Source organism: Nerophis ophidion, linkage group LG21 (assembly GCF_033978795.1).
Source record: "Nerophis ophidion isolate RoL-2023_Sa linkage group LG21, RoL_Noph_v1.0, whole genome shotgun sequence".
In the NCBI taxonomy this organism is placed as follows: Eukaryota; Metazoa; Chordata; class Actinopteri; order Syngnathiformes; family Syngnathidae; genus Nerophis; species Nerophis ophidion.
The window spans coordinates 18,830,132-18,844,967 of record NC_084631.1 but is presented as its reverse complement, the minus strand read 5'-3'; the positions used below and the strand labels follow the sequence as shown (position 1 = coordinate 18,844,967).

The 14,836-nt window shown below is 39.5% G+C and overlaps 2 protein-coding genes across 4 annotated transcripts in view; one reads left to right on the top strand and one right to left on the bottom strand.

Moving 5' to 3' along the window:
- skic2 (SKI2 subunit of superkiller complex) overlaps positions 1 to 665 on the bottom strand; it is a 42,579-nt gene extending 41,914 nt beyond the window's left edge. The window contains exons 1-2 of one of the 2 annotated variants that reach the window (XM_061882083.1): positions 573 to 665; positions 384 to 486 (exon numbers count right to left, since the gene is read on the bottom strand). In XM_061882083.1, the coding sequence (XP_061738067.1) occupies positions 384 to 396 (13 nt within the window). In that variant the 5' untranslated portion in view covers positions 397 to 486; positions 573 to 665. Of the gene's footprint in view, positions 1 to 383 lie in introns of both variants that reach the window. The other variant, XM_061882082.1, reaches the window with a different exon arrangement.
- Positions 623 to 13,845, top strand: nelfe (negative elongation factor complex member E). 2 transcript variants are annotated; one of them, XM_061882085.1, is made up of 11 exons: positions 623 to 690; positions 897 to 976; positions 5,983 to 6,052; positions 6,167 to 6,312; positions 6,388 to 6,462; positions 9,897 to 9,934; positions 10,015 to 10,364; positions 10,442 to 10,583; positions 10,683 to 10,737; positions 12,403 to 12,505; positions 12,609 to 13,845. In XM_061882085.1, the coding sequence occupies exons 2-11, from the start codon at positions 902 to 904 to the stop codon at positions 12,680 to 12,682; spliced, it is 1,128 nt and encodes a 375-aa protein (XP_061738069.1). In that variant the 5' UTR covers positions 623 to 690; positions 897 to 901; the 3' UTR covers positions 12,683 to 13,845. The 2 variants fall into 2 exon arrangements, with proteins under 2 accessions (XP_061738069.1, XP_061738070.1); XM_061882086.1 differs by having other exon boundaries at positions 662 to 686.
- The last annotated feature ends 991 nt before the right edge of the window (positions 13,846 to 14,836 follow it).

Genomic DNA, 14,836 nt, shown 5'->3' with positions numbered 1-14,836 from the left:
GACCTTCGTATTGTGAGGCAGACGCACTAACCCCTCTTCCACCGTGAAGCCCTACAACCAAACATTGTTTCAAAAAATATGTTTTCAATAATTATTAATATATTTAGCATGTATTGACATTTATTGTAGCTGAGATAGGCGCCAGCGCCCCCCGCGAAACCAATAGGGAATAAGCGGTAGAAATGGATGGATGGACATTGATTAGCAAGTTAGTAAAGTAATACATTAAATGTTACACCAGAAGCTATGATAACAAAGAGAAGTTGCCCCAAAACACCACAGTCAATCAACAGGAGTGGGTTCGTTCAAAATGAGGAATGATTGTTTTCTAACTTTACTTTATATGAAAAAAACTGGTGGTATTTTCATAAAATCCCACTTACTTATTCTGTCCATTTATCTCAGCCACTGATGTTAGTTGTTGCTGTTTAGCCGAACCGGAAGTAGCTTGCTTGACACGGGGAAGTTGCTTGGAAGCGAATGTATCTTAAATAAAAAACAATACAAACGGTATTTTGTTGTTATTATGAATACACTTTCTTTGAACAATAATGCATGGAATACAATACAACCTCCACATATCAAAATGGTGCAATTGTATTAAGTTTTTTTTTTCCTCCGACAGAACGTCGCCATTTTTCACGTCATATTTGCGCGACTGTGTTTTTGTTCCGGTTAGCTTCTATGTAGGTAAGCAGAAGATATTTTCAATATATTACATACTACTACACTATGATTCGCTTTGGATATATAAAATTAATATAACTTTCTTATGTAATTTCGATTAGTTCGTGTTAGCAATCTAATTCGGCCTGTGTTGTATGACCGCGACGATAAACTATACTGTTTGTATTGTTTGATGCCAATAATTACTATTATTCATGCTTTTTCCCTAGTCAACATGGTGGCGTTTCCAGTTTCACTGACTGAAGAAGAGGAGGCTTTGCAAAAAAAATATGCTAAACTCAAGAAAAAGGTAAAGTGCATGCCTTATGTTGAGAAAAAAAACTTAAGTGTTTTCACTATTAAAGTGGGTGACATTGTTATTGTTGTAAGCTCAATACCTATGGCGCGCAATTTGCAAAATGCGCACCTGCAATTTGCAAATTTAATGTAAAATCAAATCAAATGTTTATTGGATTCATCACTATTCAGTGTACATCCACGACTAAACTACTGGCTATGGATTGAACTTTCACAGTATCGTGTTAGACCCGCTCAACATCCATTGCTTTCGGTTCCCCTAGAGCAGGGGTCACCAACGTTTTTGAAACCAAGAGCTACTTCTTAGGTACTGATTAATGTGAAGGGCTACCAGTTTGATACACACTTAAATAAATTGCCAGAAATAGCCAATTTGCTCAATTTACCTTTAATGAATATATATATGCACCTGGGGATAGGTTGATTGGCAACACTAAATGGGCCCTAGTGTGTGAATGTGAGTGTGAATGTTGTCTGTCTATCTGTGTTGGCCCTGCGATGAGGGGGCGACTTGTCCAGGGTGTACCCTGCCTTCCGCCCGATTGTAGCTGAGATAGGCGCCAGCGCCCCCCCGCCGACCCCGAAAGGGAATAAGCGGTAGAAAATGGATGGATGGATATATATATCTATATATATATATATATATATAGATATATATATATAAATAAATAAATGGGTATTTCGGTCTGTCATTCCGTCGTACATTTTTTTTCCTTTACGGAAGGTTTTTTATAGAGAATAAATGATTAAAAAAACACTTAATTGAACGGTTTAAAAGAGGAGAAAACACGAAAAAAATTACAATTACATTTTGAAACAGTTTATCTTCAATTTCGACTCTTTAAAATTCAAAATTCAACTGAAAAAAATGAAGAGAAAAACTAGCTAGTTCGAATCTTTTTGAAAAAATGAAAAAAAGAATTTATGGAACATCATTAGTAACTTTTCCTGATTAAGATTAATTTTAGAATTTTGATGACATGTTTTAAATAGGTTAAAATCAAATCTGCTCTTTGTTATAATATATAACAAATTGGACCAAGCTATATTTCTAACAAAGACAAATCATTATTTCTTCTAGATTTTCCAGAACAAAATTTTTCAAAGAAATTCAAAAGACTTTGAAATAAGATTTAAATTTGATTCTACAGATTTTCTACATTTGCCAGAATAATTTTTTTGAATTTTAATCATAGTAAGTTTGAAGAAATATTTCACAAATATTCTTCGTCGAAAAAAACGAAGCGAAAATGAAGAATTAAATTAAAATGTATTTACTATTCTCTACACACAAAAAAAAAAATACTTGAACATTGACTCAAATTGTTTGGAAATAAGAGTAAGGAATTTAAAAGGTAAAAAGTTTATGTGTTTAAAATCCTAAAATCATTTTTAAGGTTGTATTTTTCTCTAAAATTGTCTTTCTGAAAGTTATAAGAAGCAAAGTAAAAAAATAAATGAATTTATTTAAACAAGTGAAGACCAATTCTTTAAAATATTTTCTTGTATTTTCAAATTCTGTTTGAGTTTTGTCTCTTTTAGAATTAAAAATGTCGAGCATAGCGAGACCAGCTTGCTAGTAAATACATTGAATTTAAAAAATAGAGGCAGCTCACTGGTAAGTGCTGCTATTTGAGCTATTTTAGAACAGGCCAGCGGGCTACTCTTCTGGTCCTTACGGGCACCGTGTTGGTGACCCCTGCCCTACAGAGAGGGGTGGGGGTGCCCACATATGCGGTCCTCTCCAAGGTTTCTCATAGTCATCATTGTCACCGACGTCCCACTGGGTGTGAGTTTTCCTTGCCCTTATGTGGGCTCTACCGAGGATGTCGTTGTGGTTTGTGTTGTGGTTTGTGCAGCCCTTTGAGACACTAGTGATTTAGGGCTATATAAATAATCATTGATTGATTGATTGATTGATTGACTAAACTACTACCAAGTGTGGATTCAGGCCAGGTCACCTATTTCAAGTTCCAGGTAACCCTACATTATTATATTTTATAAATAGTAAACCAAGTTGTGGTAGTAGTTTAGTCAGTAGTTCTGTCGTGGATGTACACTGTATAGTGATGAATCCAATAAACATTTGATTTGATTTGATTTGATTTGACATTAAATTTGCAAAATGCGGTTGCGCATTTTGCAAATTGCGCGCCATTGGTATTGTGCTTACAACAGTTATCACCAGGAAAGATGAGATCACCTACCTGGGTTCCATTCTAGAGGCTAATCTTTCCTGTGATAAAATGGCGACCAAGGTAATCAAAAAGATCAACCAACGAACAAGATTTCTCTACAGAATCACCTCTCTGGTCAACAAAAAGCACCATGAAGATTCTAGCGGGAACTCTCATTCAACCCTTTTTCGATTACGCTTGCACCTCCTGGTACCCCAGCACCTCCAAAACCCTCAAATCTAGATTCCAAACATCCCAGAACAAGCTAGTCAGGTCACTTGTAGACATCCACGCCATATCACACCTCAGTCCTACCCACTTCTCGAAAGTGGGCTGGCTCAGGGTGGAGGACGGAGTAAAACAACTTGCACTGAGCCTTGTCTATAAAATTTGCTACACATCACTGATACCGAAGTACATGTCAAACTACTTCCATAACGTAATTGACCGCCATAACCACAACACTAGAGGGAGCTCCACAAACCACGTTAAACCCAGATTCCGTCCTAACAAAGGTTTTCACTCATTCTCCTTCTATGCCACATCAATGTGGAATGCACTCCCAACAGGTGTAAAAGAAAGTGCATCTCTAGCCTCCTATAAAACTGCACTAAAAAAACACCTCTAGGCAACTTCAACCCTAAACTAACACCCTCCCCCCTCCATATCCCACCTCCCAAGATTGTAAATAATCAAATGTATAGACTTATTATTATGCTTTCTGATCTCTGTATGTCCACTACTTGCTGTGCATATCCTACCAAGTCAGACCTACACGGTTTCAATGCCCATTTCTCAGATGATGAAATTGTTAATGACTGAAGTGCTGATATCAACCAAACCTACCTCCCCCCTCCACATACCACCCCCTGATTGTAAATAATGTAAATAATTTAATGTATATACTCTGATGATTAATTTGTGTGATGACTGTATTATGCTGATAGTATATATCTGTACCACAAATTGATTAACGTGGACCCCGACTTAAACTAGTTGAAAAACTTCACCATTTAGTGGTCAATTGTACAGAATACGTACTGTACTGTGAAATCTACTAATAAAAGTCGTATTCAATCAATTAATTTTAAATCCCTTCCTCTGTAAAGGTATAAACTAAACCTATTGATTGGGCGTACTACTAAAGCAGCGGTGTCACTTATGTTTTCATTGAGGGGCACATTGCAGTTATGGTTGCCATCAGAGGGACTGCTTGTAACAGTAAAAATATTATATGCATTTGCCTATGCAACTGATTATTATATATATATATATAAAGATTTTTATTTTACGTACACTGTAAAATTGTAAATTTACTGTAAATCTGTAGATTCTACAGTGAAAAACTGACAACTCAGTCACTATAATTTTACTGTACGATATAGTGGGGGGTTTTATTGGGAGCCATAGTGGAAATGGAAAAACAGTACCACTTTTATTTTTAATTCTGGCAACTGAGCTGCTAGTTTGTACCGTTAAAAAATGTGTGACCGGTTTTACATTTATAGTAATATACCGTTAAATCAACAACTGTATATTTAAACTGGCAGCTCAGTAAATATAATTTTAAACAGTGGTAACGTTTTTTTTTTCCAATCTACAGTAATATGCTGTGGAAAAATTATCGTACATTTTACTGTAAACTTATCATTTTTTACACCAAGATAACTTGCTTTGAAATCATAAGTCAAGCAGATATTGATATTTATTTTTACCTTTACAAAATAAAATGTTCGTATCGTAGGGTAACACAGATGTCCGATAATGGCTTTTTTGCCAATATCCGATATTCCGATATTGTCCAACTCTTAGTTACCGATTCCGATATTAACCAATACCGGTATATACAGTCGTGGAATTAACACATTATTATGCCTAATTTTGTTGTGATGCCCCGCTGGATGAATTAAACAATGTAACAAAGTTTTCCAAAATAAATCAACTCAAGTTATAGAAAAAAATGCCAACGTGGCACTGCCATATTTATTATTGAAGTCACAAAGTGCAATTTTTTTTTTAACATGTCTCAAAACAGCAGCTTGGAATTTGGTACATGCTCCAACTGAGAGAACATGAGGAGGTTGAGGTGGGGGGGTATATTGTAGCGTCCCGGAAGTGTTAGTGCTGCAATGGGTTCTGGGTATTTTTTCTGTTGTGTTACGGTGTGGATGTTCTCCCGAAATGTGTTTGGTGTGGGTTCATAGTGTGGCGCATATTTGTAACAGTGTTAAAGTTGTTTATACAGCCCCCCTCAGTGTGACCTGTATGGCTGTTGACCAAGTATGCCTTGCATTCACTTGTGTGTGTGAAAAGCCGTAGTTATGTGACTGGGCCGGCACGCAAAGGCAGTGCCTTTAAGGTTTATTGGTGCTCTGTACTTCTCTCTACGTCAGTGTACACAGCGGCATTTTAAAAGGTCATAAAATTTACTTGTTGAAACCGATACCGATAATTTTGAAACTGATACTGATAATTTCCGATATTACATTTTAAAGCCTTTATCGGCCGATAATATTGGTAGTCCGATATTATCGGACACCTCTATATGGTAATATAATATTTGTTTCAATATTGGATACTATTAAAGTTTAAAATGTATGCAATGTCATACAGTTAATATTTGTTTTTCTGTCAAAATGGAAAAAAAGAATACATTTGCTAAGAAAAGATAACTTATATTTTTTCCAGGTCGTTTACGGGCCATGTAAAATGATGTGGCGGGTCATATCTGGCCCCCAGGCTTCGAGTTTGACGCATGTGTATTAATGCTACATGTACTACACTTCCTGACAAGCCTTACTTCCCCACCCTTGTGTTTTAGAGAAAAGCACTGCTTGCTCTTAAGAAGCAGAATACAACCAACCAGACAAACCAGAGCGGATTAAAACGCAGTAAGTTTATTTTATGTGACTTGAAAAGTCAATGGTTACTTTTTTTCATCAAATTGTGGCATATTTAGTGTCGTAGTATTGTTTTGTTTTTATTGAAACACTCTTTGATTACAGCGCTGTCAGACCAGCCAGTTGTTGACACTGCCACGGCGACCGAGCAAGCCAAGATGTTGATCAAGTCGGGTGCAATCAGCGCCATCAAATCGGAGAACAAGAACTCTGGTTTTAAACGTTCTCGCATGCTGGAGATTAAACTAAAGGTGAGATTGTTGTGCATTATTTTTTAAATGAATTATGTATGTTCAATAGGCAGTCCACTTTTTTGTGCATTACAGGATCCCGAAAAAGGTCCAGTTCCTGCTTTCTTGCCTTTCCAAAGGAGCGTGTCCACAGATGAAGTTGAACCTGAGGTATTGTGGAGTCACAGCATGCTGTTGATACATTTTACTGTGTGCTTTTTCCCCTCACATGTTTACACAAACCAGTCATGAGAATACATTTCATGCGCATTTTTGGTTTTTAAGGATTTATTCAAACTTTTTCCAAAGTCATCTTTTATGACCTCTGATAAAGTATTTGGTGCACACTTTTGAACTTATTCAGAATGTTCTCTCATTTACACAGGTTCAAAATTATACATACAGGTTGAAATTTATACAGTACAGGCCAAAAGTTTGGACACATCTCCTCATTGAATGGGTTTTCTTTATTTTCATGACTATTTACATTGTAGATTTTCACTGAAGGCATCAAAACGATGGAGTTATGTACCTAACAAAAAAAGGTGAAATAACTGAAAACATGTTTTATATTCTAGTTTCTTCAAAATAGCCCTCCTTGCTTCTTATTACTCCTTTGCACGCTCTTGGCATTCTCTTGAAGAGCTTCAAAGGTAGTCACCTGAAAGGGTTTTCACTTCAAAGGTGTCATTGTTTTGATGCCTTTAGTGACAATCTACAATGTAAATAGTGATGAAAATAAAGAAAACGCATTGAAATGAGAAGGTGTGTCCAACCATTTGGCCTGTACTGTTCGTGCACCTCCATTAAACAGATTAGTTGTCATTCAGGGTGGTGGTTTCACTCACATCTCGCCAACAGAGGGTGCTGTCTTAAAAATTCCATCCATCCACCCGTTTTCTACCGCTTGTCCCGTTCAGGGTCGCGGGTGGCGGAGGGGTGCTGGAGCCTATCTCAGCTGCATTTGGTTGGAAGGCGGAGTACACCCTGGACAAGTCGCCACCTCATCGCAGGGCCAACACAGATAGACAGACAACATTCACACTCACATTCAAACACTAGGGCCAATTTAGTTTTGCAAATCAACCTATCCCCAGGTGCATGTTTTTGGAAGTGGGAGGAAGCCGGAGTACCCGGAGAGAACCCACACATAAAATTTGTAGATTTAAAATTTACAGAATTAGGAACAGAACTCACCTATAGAGTCTTATCTGAAGTAAGCAATGTAATACCTTCCTCTTCATCACATGGAGATAGAGAATCATAAGAACTGACTAAAAAGAAAAAAAGTAACAACCAAAAATAAAAATCACAAATATACAGAGAAGTGTCACTAAATAAAAACAACAACAAAAAAAAGAGCTGAGGTAAGTAGAAATTAAGGTACATTGTCAACAGTGAGTGTCACATTTATCCTATAGTGTCTTTAATTTAGCTATGTAACTAATTATGCAGCCCCAGGCCAAGTGAAATTGTTTTGGTGTACCTCTCAGACTATATATTTTTTTCTCTAAATCTAAGAACAACATAAGGTGGCCTTGGGGCAAATTGTGATTTCCATTCCAATAAAATATTTCTTCAAGCTAATAATGATGCAAAGGCGATTGTCACATGTGGGTCACATCTCTATGCGGGGTCGTCCCTCCAGATGCAAAACGGACACGTGAACGGTAGGAGGTGATTTAATAATCATAAATCATACACCGACCTTTGATAGAAACAAACAAAAGAAAAGCGTGCCGATCGCACGGGAAGCTAAGGCAACCACTTAGTACAGGAATCGAGGACAGGAATAACCTACGTAACAGTTGCATTCCGCAAACAAAGAAGCCAGGACGAGTGATCAACAAAAGTGGGCTTAAATAATGTCTCTTGATTACAAACAGGTGAGTGTCTTGAACAACAATGGCAGGTGAAAATCATAAGTAACCATGGTGACTAAACTCAGGAGGTGCACAACAACAGGAACTAAGGGAGTCCAAAAACAGAAAACACAAAATATGATCACAGATCATGACACCGATACTGTCCCTATAAGTCTGCTTCATTTTTTGATAGTTTGGTGGAATTCCAAAAATAGCCAATTCCTCACAACTTAAAATTTAGTGCATCTGCAAATTGTTTAAAAATATTAATCCAGTATGCTTTCAGACAGGCACAGGACCAGAAGATGTGTATCATGTTTGCAGGAGTCAATTGACATCGATGACATGTGTCTACAATATTGGCATATGTTTTGGAATGTTTAGCGTTAGTAAAACATATGCAATAATAAATAAATATAAATATAATTTTCGCCTGGAAAAGAGTGGAGTGCCATCTCCGGGTTGGGGAGGAGACCCTGCCCCAAGTGGAGGAGTTCAAGTACCTTGGAGTCTTGTTCATGAGTGAGGGAAGAGTGGATTGTGAGGTCGATAGGCGGATCGGTGCAACGTCTTCAGTAATGCGGACGCTGTATCGATCCGTTGTGGTGAAGAAGGAGCTGAGCCGGAAGGCAAAGCTCTCAATTTACCCGTCGATCTACGTTCCCATCCTCACCTATGGTCATGAGCTTTGGGTTATGACTGAAAGGACAAGATCACGGGTACAAGCGGCCAAAATGAGTTCCCTCCGCCGGGTGGCGGGGCTCTCCCTTAGAGATAGGGTGAGAAGCACTGTCATCCGGGAGGAGCTCAAAGTAAAGCCATTGCTCCTTCACATAGAGAGGAGCCAGATGAGGTGGTTTGGGCATCTGGTCAGGATGCCACCCAAAGGCCTCCCGAGGGAGGTGGTTTGGTAACGTCCGACTGGTAGGAGGCCACGAGGAAGATTCAGGACACGTTGGGAAGGCTATCTCGCCCGGCTGGCCTGGGAACGCCTCAGGATCCCCCGGGAAGAGCTGGACAAAGTAGTTGGGGAGAGGGAAGTCTGGGCTTCCCTGCTTTGGCTGCTGTCCCTGCGACCCGACCTTGGATAAAATGAAGATTATGGATGGATGGATATTCTTAAAAAATAATAATAATAGTAATCCATCCATTTTCTACCGCTTATTCCCTTTGGGGTCACGGGGGGTGCCGGTGCCTACCTCAGCTACAATCGGGTGGAAGGCGGAGTACACCCTGGACAAGTCGCTACCTCATCGCAGGGCCAACACAGACAGACAGACAACATTCACACACTAGGGCCAATTTAGTGTCGCCAATCAACCTATCCCCAGGTGCATGTCTTTGGAGGTGGGAGGAAGCTGGAGTACCCGGAGGGAACCCATGCATTCACGGGGAGAACATGCAAACTCCACACAGAAAGATCCCGAGCCCGGGATTGAACCCAGGACTACTCAGGACCTTCGTATTGTGAGGCAGACGCACTAACCCCTCTGCCACCGGGAAGCCCAATAATAGTAATACGTTTTAATTCAAATTAACGTTGGAATATTTTAAAAACAAATCTCCAAGTTAGCCAAACAAGGAAATGAGCAAGAGGCCATTGTCCGGCGTAGTGAGGTTTACGCAATATACTACCGCACAGACGTACTCGTTAGCATGAATAATTGACACAAATGAAACAGGAAGTCTATAGTTGTTTGTATTTGACTGTGATCTTTACATATTGTGTGTTTTCCCTAGTCTGGAAGGAGATCCCAGAGGAAGTCGCTGTACGAAAGGTATTACTGTGTACTTGTTCAGCACACCTGATGTGCAGATTGGATCGCCCGTGACATCGTTCTCATATATTTTCCTGCAGCTTTGTCAGTTCCAGTGACAGATACCGGGACGAGGACGACGGGGGCGGCGCCTCCTCCAGCCGAGACATGGACAGAGACCGCGATCGAGAGCGGGACAGGGAGCGGGAACGGGACGGCGAACGAGAGCGCGAGAGGGACCCAGAGCGCGATAGAGAGCGAGAGAGGGACCGTGACAGAGAGCGGGGTCGAGATAGAGAAGTGGAAAGGGATAGAGAACGTGACAGGGAACGAGACAGAGACAGAGAAAGAGACCGGGTGAGGGACCGAGAGACAGACAGAGAGCGGGACCGGAGCAGTGAGAGAGATCGGGACCGTGAAGGTGAAAGAGAGAGGGACGGGTCCTTCAGACGTGAGTAACCACGCCAGGACTCACAGGCTCTTAGTTTATGGCTCCATGTGTAAACTCCATTTTTTTCTTTTTGTCAGGCTCTGATTCTTATCCTGAGCGCAGAGTGAGGAAAGGAAACACTGTGTATGTTTATGGATCGGGGCTCTCTGAGGACAGCATGCGCTCTGCTTTCTCTCAACATGGCAACATCATCGACCTGTCCATGGACAACCCACGCAAGTCAGCAGCCATAAATGGCTTCCTCGTTTTTCTATTGCTTGTATTGTTTACAACAAAAAAAATCAGTGTTGAGTGTGTATTACTCACTTTTTTTTCTAGTTGTGCATTCATTACTTTTGAGAAGATGGAGTCTGCAGACCTGGCAGTAACTGAGGTTGGTATCAACTTTACACACATACTAGAATATGCAAGTTCTGACTCTGAGGGGTATGCCTGCAAAATTAGCTGAACAGGTTAGCATTAGAGATGTCCGATAATGCCTTTTTTGCCGAAATCCAATATTCCGATATTGTCCAACTCTTCATTACCGATTCCGATATCAACCGATACCGATACATACAGTCGTGGAATTAACACATTATTATGCTAAATTTTGTTGTGATGCCCCGCTGGATGCAATAAACAATGTAACAAGGTTTTCCAAAGTAAATCAACTCAAGTGAAGGGAAGAAAATGCCAACATGGCACTGCCATATTTATTATTGAAGTCCCAAAGTGCATTATTTTTTTTAACATGCCTCAAAACAGCAGCTTGGAATTTGGGACATGCGCTCCCTGAGAGAGCATGAGGAGTTCCCGGTGGCCGGGTTGAGGTCGGGAGGATATATTGTAGCGTCCCAGGATAGTTAGTGCTGCAAGGGTTTCTGGGTATTTGTTCTGTTGTGTTACGGTGCGGATGTTCTCCCGAAATGTGTTTTGTCATTCTTGTTTGGTGTGCCTTCACAGTGTGGCGCATATTTGTAACAGTGTTAAAGTTGTTTATACGGCCACCCTCAGTGTGACCTGTATGGCTGTTGACCAAGTATGCCTAGATTACCAGTCAATCCACTATCTCGCTCTCTCTGCCCCTCCCTCACGGATTCTGCTGCGTGTGCACACCTTCACAATTTGTTTTTTAACCCCTTCTTAACCATACAAACCCCGTTTCCATATGAGTTGGGGAATTATGTTATATGACATAAGGGTATACCTGCAAAATGATCTTTAAAAAAAAAAATTAGCATGCTAATGTTAGCTCATTAGCATTTAACATGCTGTTAAATGTCATTTTAAAAGTTAACATGTATTATGTAACAAGTTATGACACTGAAATGTACCCTTGAAAAAATTGCTAAATTAGTTTGCATGTAAATGTTAGTACAATACTAGTTAACAAGTGTCAAGTACAACGTTATACAACTGAGGTATACGCTTGCCAAATTAGCTGTTAAAAAAAGTTTGCATACTAACATTTAACATGTGCTAAGTACCAAGTTATATGACTTAAGCGTACACCTGCAAAATTATCTTTAAAAAAAAATAAAAAAAATTAGCTTGCTAATGTTAGCTCGCTAGCATTTAACATGCAGTTTGAATGCTATGTGTCAAGTACCAAGTTATTTGACTCTGATGTGAGGTAAGTTAGCATGCAATGCAAGTAATTGACTACATTAAGAAGGAACATTTTGAATTTACATCGGTTTGAAAGAAGAGGTGGCGACCTGTCCAGGGTGTACGCCGCCTTCCGCCCTAATGCAGCAGAGATATGCTCCAGCACCCACCGCGACCCCAAAAGGGACAAGCGGTAGAAATCAGATGAATGGATAAAGTTGGTTGATAAATGTGGAAGTAGTAACCCTTTTTAATACGGAATAAGTGCTACAATAAGCGGTAAAGAATGGACGGCCCAATTGTCCTGACCAAGTGGAATGTTTTGATGGTGTAACTGTTGAAATCGTGACAAAACGTGGGAGTAGTAGTCAAAAATCATTTAGGAAAAAAAAAGGGAAATTTAGGCAAAGTCGACCTCTTTTACATATTCCCCCCCCCCCTCCCCCAGTTGAACGGGAGCACGGTGGGAGACGTTCACATCAAAGTCAGCATCGCCAGGAAGCAGCCCATGCTGGATGCTGCCACTGGAAAATCTGTGTGGGCCTCTTTGGGTAAAACGCTGAGTTTTGTTTTGTTTTTGTTTTTTCTTTCATTCGTTTTTCCTGTGCATCTTCACTGTTGGTTAACACGCACTTTTGCCTCTTTTATTCTCAGCCGTGCACAACAGCGCCAAAGGCTCTTACAGGGACAAGAGGAACCAGGTGGTGTACAGTGAAGATTTCCTGTAGCGAAACAAGCAGATAGCTGTTATTTTCTCTCCATTCTTTAGATTTTGTCTAGGACTGTATCTGTAAAAATACTTTTTTTCATACATATTAACTTTTTTTTTGTAATTACTAGTTCAATTGTTGAGGTTTTTGTTTTGACTAATAAAGCAGGCCCAGTAAAAAGTATTCATACAGTTATTTTGGGTGTCAGTACAGGGCTACAGCTTCCAGTAAAATATAGTTTACATAACCAAACGTCCTACAGATTTTAAAGGGAAATTTATGGTAAAAAGAAAAATTGGGAAATTGAAGTTAAGCTCCTTTGCTCAAAAAGCTGAGATAACCATGTTTGGTTATGATATACAGTACAAGCCAAAAGTTCTCATTTATTTTCATGACTCTTTGTAGATTGTCACTAAAGCTAACAAAACTATGAATGAACACATTTTGAAGTGAATTATATTTATATAGCGCTTTTCTCTAGTGACTCAAAGCACTTTTACATAGTGAAACCCAATATCTAAGTTACATTTAAACCAGTGTGGGTGGCACTGGGAGCAGGTGGGTAAAGTGTCTTGCCCAAGGACACAACGGCAGTGACTAGGAAGCCAGAACCGGGGATTGAACCTGGAACCCTCAAGTTGCTGGCACGGCCACTCTACCAACCGAGCTATACCGAGCTATAAATTGTTTTGTATTCTAGTTTCTTCAAAATAGCAACCCTTTGCTCTGATTACTGCTTTGCACCCTCTTGGCATTCTCTCGATGAGCTTCAAGGTCATCTGTGAAGTGAAAACCATTTCAGGTGACTACCTCTTGAAGCTCGTCGAGAGAATGCAAAGAGTGTGCAAAGCAGTAATTAGAGCAAAGGGAGGCTATTTTGAAGAAACTAGAATACAAAACATATTTTCAGTAGTTTCACCTTTTTTTTAAGTACATTACTCCACCCACGTGTTCATTCAAAATTTTGATGCTTTCAGTGACAATCTACAATGTAAATAGTCATGAAAATAAAGAAAACGCATTGGAGAAGGTGTGTCCAAACTTTTTGCCTGTACTGTACGTCATTTCACTTTTGTGAATGCACTATTAAAGTCATCTGTAATGGCTTTTACTAGCTCTTCTGGTGAAACAGTTCCATTTGTTTGTTAAATAAACTTAAATGTCTTTTTTCCAACTCTAAATCTGAAAAAACATGCAAAAAAACAAAGTCCAATGTGGGAATTATCATCACAAGCCTGGCCACAGTTTGTCAGAAGTAACTTGGAGGTGTGTTAGGAGAAAGGGGCTTCCACAGTTTGTCTTGGTACTCAAAATGTAATTTTCATATAGAGTTCCTAAGAACAAGATGACTCATTTGAGTAACCGTAATGAAAGTAACAGGAGGGAGGTTTTAGCATAGACCAGTGATTCTCAAACTGGGGCACTGCTATATGCCAATAATTAAATATTCAAACATAGTGTCACTGTTCAAACTAAGTGTAATTTTACATTGGCCAAACATATTAAATATACTTGATAAAATAAAACCTTTGCCTTGTTTTACTGTGCTACTGTATTTTAAAGTTAATCATTATGGTGCTAGAGAGCCAAAGTTTTTTGAGAGACTTACCAAACACATGAAATATATACTGGCATAAATGTAATGTGGCTATATTTCATGTATTTGATATGCTAAAAACCCACTCCTGTGACCTTCAGTTTCGTTGCTGAAATGCAACATATTTGGCTTTGGAGCCTTGGACAAAAATGAAGTAAATTTGCCTTACATTGGGAAATACTCAATGAGAGTAAGAGCCCATACACATAATTATTTATCTCCCCGTGTAAATTTGATGAATACAACCTATTGAAACTGCAGTATATATGGTACCTACTCAGTGGCTTAGTGGTTAGAGTGTCTCAGTGCCCTGAGATCGGTAGGTTGTGAGTTCAAACCCCGGCCGAGTCATACCAAAGACTATAAAAACGGGACTTGGCACTCAGCATCAAGGGTTGGAATTGGGGGTTAAATCTCCAAAAAATGATTCCCGGGTGTGGTTACCACTGCTGCCCACTGCTTCCCTCACCTCCCAGGGGGTGATCAAGAGTGATGGGTTAAATGTAGAGAATAATTTCGCCACACCTAGTGTGTGTGTGACAATCATTGGTATTTTAACTTTATATTTAAAATTT

Coding starts and splice junctions, on each gene's coding strand:
- nelfe (XM_061882085.1), top strand. CDS start 902: ATGGTGGCGTTTCCAGTTTCACTGACTGAAGAAGAGGAGGCTTTGCAA. Junction 10,738..12,402: donor CAGACCTGGCAGTAACTGAG/GTTGGTATCAAC, acceptor CCCCTCCCCCAG/TTGAACGGGAGCACGGTGGG. Junction 12,506..12,608: donor ATCTGTGTGGGCCTCTTTGG/GTAAAACGCTGA, acceptor TTTTATTCTCAG/CCGTGCACAACAGCGCCAAA.